This window comes from Chlamydomonas reinhardtii, chromosome 3 (assembly GCF_000002595.2).
Source record: "Chlamydomonas reinhardtii strain CC-503 cw92 mt+ chromosome 3, whole genome shotgun sequence".
Classification (NCBI taxonomy): domain Eukaryota; kingdom Viridiplantae; phylum Chlorophyta; class Chlorophyceae; order Chlamydomonadales; family Chlamydomonadaceae; genus Chlamydomonas; species Chlamydomonas reinhardtii.
In genome coordinates this window covers 974309-984603 of record NC_057006.1, presented here as the reverse complement: position 1 = coordinate 984603, position 10295 = coordinate 974309, and the positions used below count along the sequence as shown (strand labels likewise).

The following is a 10295-nucleotide window of genomic DNA, read 5'->3' as shown; positions in this document are numbered from 1 at the left end:
GATGGCATGTGCGTCCACAGTCTCCATGTTTACACATACACAGCAAGATAAGCGGGATCCGATCCTCATTACCCACTTTCAGTCTCGCGTCCTCCATAACCCACATGCGCTCTCTCATACGCTCCTCCAGGAAATCACGTCCCCACTTGCTGACCAGCACTCACTCCTCTCACGCCACCAGCCATCCACACCTGCGCCCCGGCCGTCTCTGACTCCCACATGGCAAGGCTCAGTTCGATTTGGTACTGCCCTTGCCCTTCACCGTTTAGAACCATAAAGCCGCTGAATCCGGGACGTGTCCCCGCGCCAACTACTGTACACACGGGCCGGTTGCACCCATCACCCATGCCCACGGCCGCTCACGCCTTGGTCTTCTCCTGCTCGACCTTGCATGTGGTCGCATCCGGCGCGCAGCCGGGGTAGACCTGGCGTGGCAATGAGGGCACAGAGCGTTGCAGCATTTCCCCCAGATTGCAATACCCTTAGGATACAGCCCGGAGTGCCCGCTTGCTTGCCCTGCCCCTCCGGACCATTTCCCCTCCCCCTGGATGTTCCCCAAGATGGTCTACCGTCTACCACTTCCTTAACTAATCATGAACGTAACCCCCTCCCCCTCCCTACACCCTTCACGGCGCGCTTGCGCTGCACCTCCCCACTCGGGACGCCCCGCCCCGCCCCGCCCCGCCCCACCGCTCCCACCTGGCGCAGGTCGCTCCAGCCCAGCTCCTTGAAGCAGGCGCAGCGGGTGGTGGGCTTGCCGCCCGGCAGCTGCCCGAACAGCTTGCGCGGGTAGGCGCCGCCGTCACACCACACCGTGCCGCCTGCAGCCAGGTGAGGAGGAGGGGCCGCAGGCACAAGCGTCCAGGCGAGGCGGGTCGAGGCGGGTTGAGGAGGGCAGGTGGGCGGCGTGGGCGGCGCGTGGCGTGAGCGAACGGGATGAACGGTGAGCTGACAATTGACGGCGGAGAGTGCCGGCATGGGGCTAGGGAGGGGGAATCCATTACGGGACGTTCAAGCGACGGCGGGCAATGTTGCCTAGAGGTATTTTGCCCAGCACGTCACGCGCTCATGACACACATGAAGCGTACACTGTCCTGCGTGCTTTCTTCTCTTGTGCTCTCTCCGACCAGCAACCGCACCTTCCGCCTCCGACCAGCGCACGTTGCAGGCAGGCCACTGCCGCTCAATCTCGGCCATGGCCTCCTCCTCACTCTTCGCCTTCACCGCCTGCTCCTCCGCCCGCCGCAGGATGCGGTTGGGCTTGCCGTCCTGGTTGTAAAAGGCCCCCACCACGTACCCCTTGAAGATATACTCCTGTGTGCATGGGCACATGCATGTCCGGTTGCACGTGCATGTGCATGTGCGTTTGCATGTGCATGGGCGGTCGGGAGCGGGAGACGCACACAGCAAGCCAGAGCACGCGCCGCGGTGCCCCTGGACGCATGCTTTACACCAGGTGTACTGTGCCTGCCAACCCGTACACACGTCTTTTGCCAAGTGAACAGTCCTAACTCATTCTAGGCCCCGTTACGTATGACACTCACACCCGCCCCACATCCCGCTGAGTCGCTGCCTCACCTTGTGGTAGAAGTTGCGCCACTCCACCAGCGAGCGATACTGCTCCGGTGTGAAGTCCTGTTTGTGTGTGTGTGTGCGTGTGTGTGTGTGCGTGTGTGTATGTGTGTGTGTGTATGTGTGTAGCAAGAAGTTGCGCAGAATGGCGTGCGGTTGAGGTAAGGGCCAGGGCCAGGGCGAGGGCAGACTGGACCACATGAGAGCGTGAGGGGACAGCGCGGGGCGCGGCCCTGGGCTCATCAGCCAGCACCAGGCGGGATGGCGAGGCCTAGGGTGGTGCGCTTATACACGGTGGTGCATGAAGGTGAAGGGCCCTGGGGCTTGGCTGGCGGTGACATGCGCGTGCTGTCGTGACATGCAGGACGCAGGCGATCGCACCTTAATCTGGTCATTTAGATCGTTCTTGAAGTCACCTGCGCGTCAACGGGTCATGGAGAGCGGGCGCCTTCAGTTTCAAATGGCCGCCTTGCACCCTGCCACCACCCACAACAGACGTCGTGGTCACCAATTACCTTACCGGTGATGAAAGCCCGCGTGGCGTCTTTGCCAATGAAGAAGCCGTAGCCCTTCTCGCCTGCATGCGGGGTGTCAAGACATGTTAGACCGCGGGCAGCGAGTTCAGAGGGAAGGCTGTGTTCATCAAGCATGGCGACGGCAAGTGTTGCCCGTGCATTGGGATTCCACACGTCATGCATTCCCGTGCGGTCATGACTGCACCACCTGCAATCACAGCAAGAGGTTGCGCAGCCCTAGCCCTGCAGCTACTGCCCGCGGGCATGCACGCCGCACCCACCATCGTACTTCTTCCTCCCCTTGGTCACATCAAACACCGAACCCAGGATGGCCAGGTACATGGGCGCGTTCTTCTTGCCATCATACAGCTTCAGCGCCTCCGGGTCAAACAGGCGCTGTAGGAGGAACATTGTTGGGTGTGTATGAGGATTGGCGCAAGAAGGCGTGTGAGAGAGAAAGGGGTGGCGGGAAGAGAAAGTCCGGGAAAGCACTGCCACCGTAGCCGTGCCCCGTTTGCCCGGTGCACAAGCGGAGCCCGACCCCTGCACGACCGGTCGCGACCCTTCACCACTACTATGGTTTACGCTGCAAAATAACATGTCAATATCCGCCAGAATGCAGCTTACCGGCTTGCCGTCGTCCCGCGACAGGTACCACAGCGTGACCGCACAAAGTAAAGTGCAGACGAGGGTCAAGCAAATTTCAGGGTGCTCCCCAAGGAATTGCAGCCATGTTTTCTGTGCGCCTGCAGCCTTCTGCGCCTGCTCCTTCTTCGCAGGGGCCGCATCCTTCTCTACGGGCTGATCTGCGGCCGAGGCAAACAAATACTACTTGGTTGCATAATATAAAACAGTTAATTGAAATTTCCTACCTGGAGCGTGTGGCGCAGGTGTTGCAGCGCCCTCGGCAGCTGCCGTTTTACGCTGTTTGAGTGTGGACATTCTTGTCTTAAATATGTTAATGTGTTGTCATGTCAAGTTCTGATACTTTGCCGTCATATACGAATTACATGTGCCGATAATGGGCTGGCTGGATCCACCAGGCACACGGAGGCACGAGCCCAAGTTACACCGTGACGGTCGCCACCCTCCCCGCAACGTGTCCCGCATGATGAGGCCACGAAACTAAGCTTGAGAGCTTGTGCACATCAGTCTACGAACGCGAAGTCCGCGTCCCCGTTCAAACCGTCCCCCTCATGCCCGTCCCTCAAGTCCTCGTCCGCGCCATCCTGCCAGCCAAACCGCTCATTGCCTGCTTCCCCCACGGCATTGGCGCCACCGTCACACGATGGCGCCCCGCTAGCTATCCGCTGCACTCTCTGCTGTGCTGGAACGGCTGGCCGCTGCAATCCCTGATGCCCAGGCTGCTGCTGCTGCTGCTGCTGTGGTGGCGGCGGCTTTTGGGCGGCTTTGCTACCTCCAGCCGCCGCCACCGCTGAGGAGGTGAAGGCGCTGATGGGTCGCTGCCCCGCCTCCAGCTCGGTGGCGCTGCCAGAGCTGTTGTATGACACCGACACAGCCAGCCGCGTGAGCTAACGATGCACAATGGGGGCGGGGAAGGGAAGGTGAAGCGGGGGATGGGGGTGAAGCTAGATGGTGTTCATAAGGCTGCGCAAGCCTAGGCAACAGTGTGCATTGTCGCGGCGTGGAGCAGCTAATGTGGGCTTCGTGTGCGCATGCGTGTACGCCCCCTCCCACGCGCGCAGCACACGCACCTGCATCTCGCCGGCCTGGCGCCCCGACGCCCCGGCTGCCGCGCGGTACAGCGATGTGGCGCCCTCCAGCAGCGCCCGGCAGCCCTGCAGGTACCGCGGTGAGAGCGGGACAGGCGTAAACTTGCTCCTGCTATTTCTGCCGCAATGAGTACAGACGCGAAAGGTGCCCGCTGCCCCACGGCATGATGCCACGCACCACCCAGACCCCTGCATCAAGCGCCTTTCACACACTGGCCACACCTGGTACGTGTGTGCGGACACTGCGCCCGGTTCCATCCAGTTGCCTGTGGCCGCCGCCTCCACCTCCTGCGCCGACAGCCCGCCGCCACCACCGCCACCCGCTGTGCCCGCCGTTGCCGCTGCTGCTCCGGCTTCTGAGCCCACTGCCGCTGCCGCCGTGTCTGGTGCACCTGATGCCGCCGCCGTCACTGAGCGGAGCGCCTGGCGTACAGGCAATGGCATCATCAATAAATGCGCCCAAGTTAAAAGTTGCATTGTGCGGTCACTCGTTTATGTCACTCGTTCAGCACCATTAGTCAGCCCCAGCAGCCACGCACCTGCAGCGCCTGGGGGGGCATGTCGGCGGACTTGGTCCGCGGCGTGCCGTACCCCTCCCGGTACGTCAGCAGCAGCTTCACGGGGGCGCGCCTGTGTGCGCCGGCGGCACGCGGGCCTCACGTGCAGGACTGCAGATCTGGACAGGACCCTGTGCAGCCCGCTGTGTGACCAGGCACGCCTCTGCCTCCGCCTCCCCGCGGCCTGCGCCTCCCGCCCACCTGTGCTGCAGTGCGTCGCCCACCACGCGGCCCCACAGAGTCCCCACCAGCGGGAGCAGCGCCTCCTTGATGCCCGCAAACCTGCGGCGGGACGAGCGCACACACGAAATAGTATGTGCGTTGGGATTGGGGAGAATAGCCTGGTCGCGTGCACGAAGCCACCCCTCTTTCCGGCGCATCGCAATCCGCTTACCCAGCGCTCAACACTAACCATCAAGCAGCAATGTGACCGCCCTGCCATGCGGCGCACGCAGTCTCCAGCCATCCGTGCGAACCAGCCACCACCAGCCCACCTGCGACCGGTGGTGGTGTCGGGCGGGAAGCTGCGCTCCACCAGGATGCTCTTCTGCGGCCCACGCTCCCGCACCACGCCGCCTGTCGCACCGCGCCCGCTGCCGCACCCTCCACCACCACCACCACCACCACCTCCTCCACATCCTGCAGCGCCACCTGACGCCCCGCCCGCGTCCGCGCCTCCTGCCGGCAGGCTGGCCAGCAGGCCTCCGGTCTGCGGCCCGAAGCGAGCCACCAGGTCCCGGCGGCTGAGCCCCAGGGCCGCCAGCTGCCCCACCGTCTCTACTCCCAGCTCCGACACCACCGCGGCGCCGGCCTTGCCAGCCAGCGTGGGCACCCGCTGCGTGCATGCAGCAGCGTGTGGAGGTGTGTGTATATGTGTGTGTGTGGTGTGTGTGTCAAAGAGCACAAGGAAAACAATGCGCAAAGACAGTGTATGCGATGCAGAAACACGCGTGTGTGTGTGTGTGTTCGTGTGTGTGTCGGAGGACCTGACATGAACTGGCAGGTGGGCGCCTTTCGCAACCTAGGCATATCTGTATGCCGGGTCATGCGGTGCACTCGGCATCTCCTCCTTCTCCATCACTCCCACCACGACACCGCCGCCGCCGACCCCACCCGCCCTCGCGGACGCACCTGGATGCGCACGTCCGCCATGAAGGCCCGCAGCGCGGCCAGCGGCACCGCCGTCACTGCGTCCGGCTTGTTGGCGGGGCCGGCCAGCCGCGCCGCCAGCTTGGTGGGCGCCACACCCACTGACACCGTAAAGCCCAGAGCGTCTGCAGGACATACACCCAACCGCCAACCACATGACAAGCGAGGGCAACTGAAGCGGTTAGCCTGCTATCGTGCAATCCGCAGCGTACGTTGATGGACACGTCCAGGCCCCGAACATAGCGGATGGCGCCCGGCCCTTGAGAACCAGAGGCCATTCTAGCGGCCCTGATAGCAGCCCTTACCAGCAGACCCCCGACCTCACCTTTGAGCGCCGCCCGCAGCTGCATCGCCACATCCACCCCCGCCCGCAGCGGCGGCTCCAGATCCTGCCACTGCCCGCCGCCCGCCACATGCACCCTGGGTGGCGGCGGCGGCGGCGCCTCGCCATGCAGCCGACCCGCCAGCCCACCCTCATCATCGTCTGCCATGGAGCCCGCGCCGGCATGTTCCCCGCATCCCCACGACCCGCCCACGTCGCCATCGGCCTCTGCCACACCCGCGTCGTCCCAGGCACGCGCCGCCGCCTCTGCAGCGCCAGCTGCCACCGCCGGGCCGGCACGGCCCCCGCCTCCGCCTTCGCCACCTCGGCCAGGGCTGCTGCCGCTGCCGCCAGGGCTGCCGGCGGCTGCTCCAGCGGCAGAGGGGTAGCAGGCGGCTGTTACGTCGAGGTAGAAGTCGTCATAGCTGGACTTCTCCACCTGCCCGTCTGGCGCGAACCTGCATGTACCGTGCGGGATGTGGTGGTTCTGTACGTTGCATGGTGTGCGTGCGTACAAGGACGCGCGCGCGGGTGACGTCAACGGGGGTTGTGCACAGGCGCGGCTGCCCGGGCGCACCTCGCGCTTCTGCATGTCCCCCACCTGCGCAGAATGCCGTGGATCTGCTCTGACACGCGCCGGTAGCGGTCCGTGCGCATGGGCCGGATCTGCACATGTGTGGACAGGAGGGAGGCCTCACAGGTCGCCATGCATGTGCGACCGCTGGTTACGCAGGCCGCCCCGCCCCAAACCCCCGGTTCAGTTTGGGCTGGGATTTACATACCCCCTCTCCCGCCGCACAACTCCCATTCCACCCGCCGAGCAGCTACCCAGTTGTCAGTTGCGTCGCTCACCACCAGGCCGGGGCAGCGCCGCTGTGCCTCCGCCACGCTGACCGCGCCCATGGCCTTGAGGAAGGGGATGGAGGCGCGGCCGCCCGCACCCACACCGTCGCCACATCTGCGGCCAGCAGCGACGGCCAAGACCGCCAGGGCAAAGCGGTGCCGCGTCAGCGGCAGATCAGGCAGCCACCACTCGTTTAGTGTCATCAAGATTGCCTCCCCACATCTTGCAGAGCGGACCGGAACATCAACCACGCCATGCACCGCCCCTACAGCTCATAATCCCACAGCGCCCAGTGGTGCCGCACCGTATGCCCGCCGCGCGCGCCTCGTAGCTGACCGCCACGAAGCCGCCGCTGTTGAACTGCGTCACCGCCAGCGGCTGCCCCGCCAGGCGCGGGTCGTCCAGGCGCTCCACCTGGCAGTAGAAGCAGTCCACGTCCTGCGGGGGGCGGGGGCGGGGGCGGGGGTGGTGCGGGGATGATGCAAAGACTGGTACAGAGAAGGGGTGCGCGAGGGGTGGTGCGGGGCGCGGGTAGGGTGTGGATGGAGTTGAGGTGTCGGAAGATGGCTTCCGGAAAACGGGCAGGACAAGCAGCAACGGGCAGGACTCCACGCCCAGCCGCGCACCCGCTCCCCAGGCCAGTAGCATCAGCATCACCCACCACGTGCAGGATCACGCGCGGACGCCCCGCGACCACAGCGCCCGGCTTCGGCCGCAGCTGGGGAGAGACGCTGCTCTTGTGGAGCTCATGGCTGCGGTGACTGTGGTGTTGGTGGTGCGGAGGCGGTGGTGGTGGTGGGCTGGCCGAGCCGTCTTCGGTGTGCGGGCTGGTGGGCGGGTCAGGGCCGGAAGCCGACATGCGCAGCGGCACGCCCGCTGCTGTTGCCGCCGCCTGCAGAGCGGTTTGCGGTGGCTGTGCAAGCTCATGTGCCAGACGTGCAGGCGGCAACGTCCCGCTGCTGCAGCCACCAATGGCCCTAGTCCTAGCGCCTGCTGCCTCCTCCTCCTCATCCGTGATGTCGCATTCCGCCGCCTGCCCTCCTGCATGCCCCTGGACTCCAGCCTGTGCCTGCCCGTTCACCGCTGCCTCCATGCCCCCTTCTCGACCGCCGCCTCTCCCGCCGTCGCCCCCGCCCCTGCCGTCGGCGTCAGCCTGCAGCGCACCCCAGGCGCAGGGCAGGCTGGCAATGCCGCCGCCGTCGCTGCTGCTGTCGGCTTCGTCGCCCCAGTCGGAGGAGGAGAAGCTGGAGGCAGAGGACAGCGAGCCCCCATGTCGCCAAGCCTCTTCTGCGCCACCCCCGCCGGAACCGTCGCCGTAACCGTCTAGACCCTGCAGGCCGCCGTGGATATTGCCGCCATCGTCAACACCGACTGCTGAAGGTGCGGCCATGCTGCCAACCTCTCCACCACGCCCGCTGCTTGCGCTTCCGCCCCGCATGCTCCCGCCCCTGTCCCCGCTGGCGCCGCCGCCACCGCCACTGGCGCCGCCAGCTCCGTAGATCTCCACGACTCGGTACCCCACCACAGCCTCATCCAGCAACCCTGCCGGCGGCAATGACGGCGCCGGCAGGCCTGGGGGAGGCGGTACCGGTGGACCCAGTGTAGACGGCTGCGGCGGCGCGGCGGGCAGCGGCACTGGTACCAGCTGAGGAGGCTGGGTAGGCGCTGCACCGGGAAGGCTGCTGCCCGCTGGCGTTGGTGCTCGCTCGTCTGTTTCTGTGAGCCGGAGCCGCTTTGCCGCCCTGCCACCCGTGTCCTCCGATTCGTGCCGCTGCTGCTGTGCTGTTTCCACAGGTCGAGTGGGTGGAAGCTGCGGCTGTGGCCGCGGCCGCCGTGCTTGCTGTTGGGGGCTGGGGGCGTGCACGTGGGTGAGCGCTGACCCGTGCGCAGCCGCCTCGCGCAGCGCCCGCTCTCGGCTCTTGCTAAACACAACCTGCTGAGGCGGGCGAACACGCGCGGAGCGTCGTTAACCACATCACAAGGAGACGAAACCAGCGCAGCAGCTACCAACCCAGAGGACGCCCACTTGTGATAGCTTGGTCAAACGGGTCATGAGTGACATGGACGGGGAATGCACAGTACGCATGGACTCCACGCACCTGAGGCAAGCCTGCTTGGTAGTCGCGTCGCATGGCAGCCGACTGTGCCGCAGCCCTCCGCGCGGCCTCCGGAGTTAGGCCCGTGGCGGCCACCGCCTCCGCATGTGCGGCAGCCGACCCGGCAGGGCCCGCGCGAGCGCCAGAGGCAACGTCCGCTGTCCCATGTGGGCGTGCAGCTGCTGCTGACCCCCCGTACGGCGTGTCCTCGCTGCCATCGCTGTGGTAGAGCACCTCCCCTTCATCCTCCTCCACGTCCATGTCTACGCCCTCACGGTGGTGCACACAATCCTCCTCCGCCACCTTGCCAGGCGAAGACCCGCGTGTGCCGCCTGCAGCAGGCGGGGCTGCCGCTGCCGTCGCCGCCCCGCCCGCCAGGCGCCCAAACAAGTCCCGAATTGTGCCACCGCCGCCTGCTGCCGCGCCGCCTCCGCCCCCGGCACCGCCACCTCCGCCTCCGTTGCCCTCCTGCTTGAAGTTGGTTGCGCCCAGGTTTATGAGCGACAGGTTGAAGGGCTGGTCGCGGAGCTGCCGCTGCAGCAGCTGCGTGGCTGCCCGGATCAATGCCTCCACCTGCACGCACACGTGTGTGTGTATGTGTGCTTGTGTGTTTGTGTGCATGCGCGCATGTGCGTGTGGCGGAAAAGCTAGGCGGAAGTAAAACGCATAAGTCCCTGGCAGAGCAGCACCGTGAGCGCGAATGCATAACCAAGGCCGCTGCAGCTCCTCCATACACGCAAGTCGCCGCGGTACAAACCTGCGCGGGCCCCGGCGGCGCCGCCAGGGCCCCGGGCGGCAGCGGCAGCGGTACCGAGGCCGAGCTGCGCTGCCAGCCGCTGCCCGCGTGCCGCCACTTGAGCGTCAGCGTGTCGGGCCGCCGCCTGCAGCGGACACAACCGCACGTGCGTATCGGCTCAGTCCAGACCATCACCCGCTTAGATGCACTGCTGAGTGTCCACACACGAAATTCATACCCTGAACAACCTAACCACTGATGCAGTCGTGATGCTTTTGCCGGCCACACGTGCGCGCCCACCTGTTCTCGGCGTACTCCTCGTGCAGCCGCTGCAGCAGGTCCGGCGCCAACACCCGCAGCACCGCCGAAGCACCCGACCAGGAGGAGCAGCTCTGTACATGGAGCCGGAGACACAGAAGATAAACACACCCCCGGGGGGCCCTTACCAAAGTTCTCAAGTCTTGCCTTGCATAGTCTGTATGCCCCACCGCACCCACGCAGCCACCCAGAAGCTGTGCCCCAATGCTCTGCCCTCGCTTTCACACCTCCCACCCACTTCCCCACCACGCCTCCCGCCGCGCCCCCACCTTGAAGCTGTCCTCCACGGTGATGGACCGGGGCGGGCCGCTGGGGCGCACCGGCGTGGGGTCCAGGCCGCGACACAGGTGCCACAGAAGCGGGCCTGCAGCAGTGCACGTCCGGCAACACACACACACACACTGTGACTGCGCTGAGCTGCGGTACTCCCCTCCCCTCCCCTCCCCTCCCCTC

General features: G+C 65.7%; 2 protein-coding genes across 2 annotated transcripts in view; both read right to left on the bottom strand.

Annotated features, from left to right (window-relative positions):
• Nucleotides 1-17: 17 nt before the first annotated feature.
• Nucleotides 18-3066, bottom strand: CHLRE_03g148100v5 (uncharacterized protein). Its single transcript, XM_043060476.1, has 9 exons — nucleotides 2960-3066; nucleotides 2715-2893; nucleotides 2369-2483; nucleotides 2093-2149; nucleotides 1954-1988; nucleotides 1579-1635; nucleotides 1140-1314; nucleotides 700-821; nucleotides 18-425 (listed from the first exon to the last, which is right to left on the bottom strand). Exons 1-9 carry the CDS (start codon nucleotides 3027-3029, stop codon nucleotides 360-362), a joined length of 876 nt encoding a protein of 291 aa, XP_042925605.1. The 5' UTR covers nucleotides 3030-3066; the 3' UTR covers nucleotides 18-359.
• A 75-nt stretch (nucleotides 3067-3141) lies between these two features.
• Nucleotides 3142-10295, bottom strand: part of CHLRE_03g148050v5 (uncharacterized protein) — a 9325-nt gene continuing 2171 nt past the window's right edge. The window contains exons 8-23 of the mRNA XM_043060475.1: nucleotides 10112-10206; nucleotides 9825-9916; nucleotides 9546-9669; nucleotides 8792-9361; nucleotides 7354-8625; nucleotides 6997-7130; nucleotides 6701-6806; nucleotides 6450-6514; nucleotides 5852-6306; nucleotides 5509-5651; nucleotides 4872-5212; nucleotides 4579-4659; nucleotides 4360-4450; nucleotides 4043-4243; nucleotides 3803-3886; nucleotides 3142-3619 (exon numbers count right to left, since the gene is read on the bottom strand). Of these exons, the coding sequence (XP_042925604.1) occupies nucleotides 3236-3619; nucleotides 3803-3886; nucleotides 4043-4243; nucleotides 4360-4450; nucleotides 4579-4659; nucleotides 4872-5212; nucleotides 5509-5651; nucleotides 5852-6306; nucleotides 6450-6514; nucleotides 6701-6806; nucleotides 6997-7130; nucleotides 7354-8625; nucleotides 8792-9361; nucleotides 9546-9669; nucleotides 9825-9916; nucleotides 10112-10206 (4238 nt within the window). The 3' untranslated portion in view covers nucleotides 3142-3235. The remainder of the gene's footprint in view (nucleotides 3620-3802; nucleotides 3887-4042; nucleotides 4244-4359; nucleotides 4451-4578; nucleotides 4660-4871; nucleotides 5213-5508; nucleotides 5652-5851; nucleotides 6307-6449; nucleotides 6515-6700; nucleotides 6807-6996; nucleotides 7131-7353; nucleotides 8626-8791; nucleotides 9362-9545; nucleotides 9670-9824; nucleotides 9917-10111; nucleotides 10207-10295) is intronic.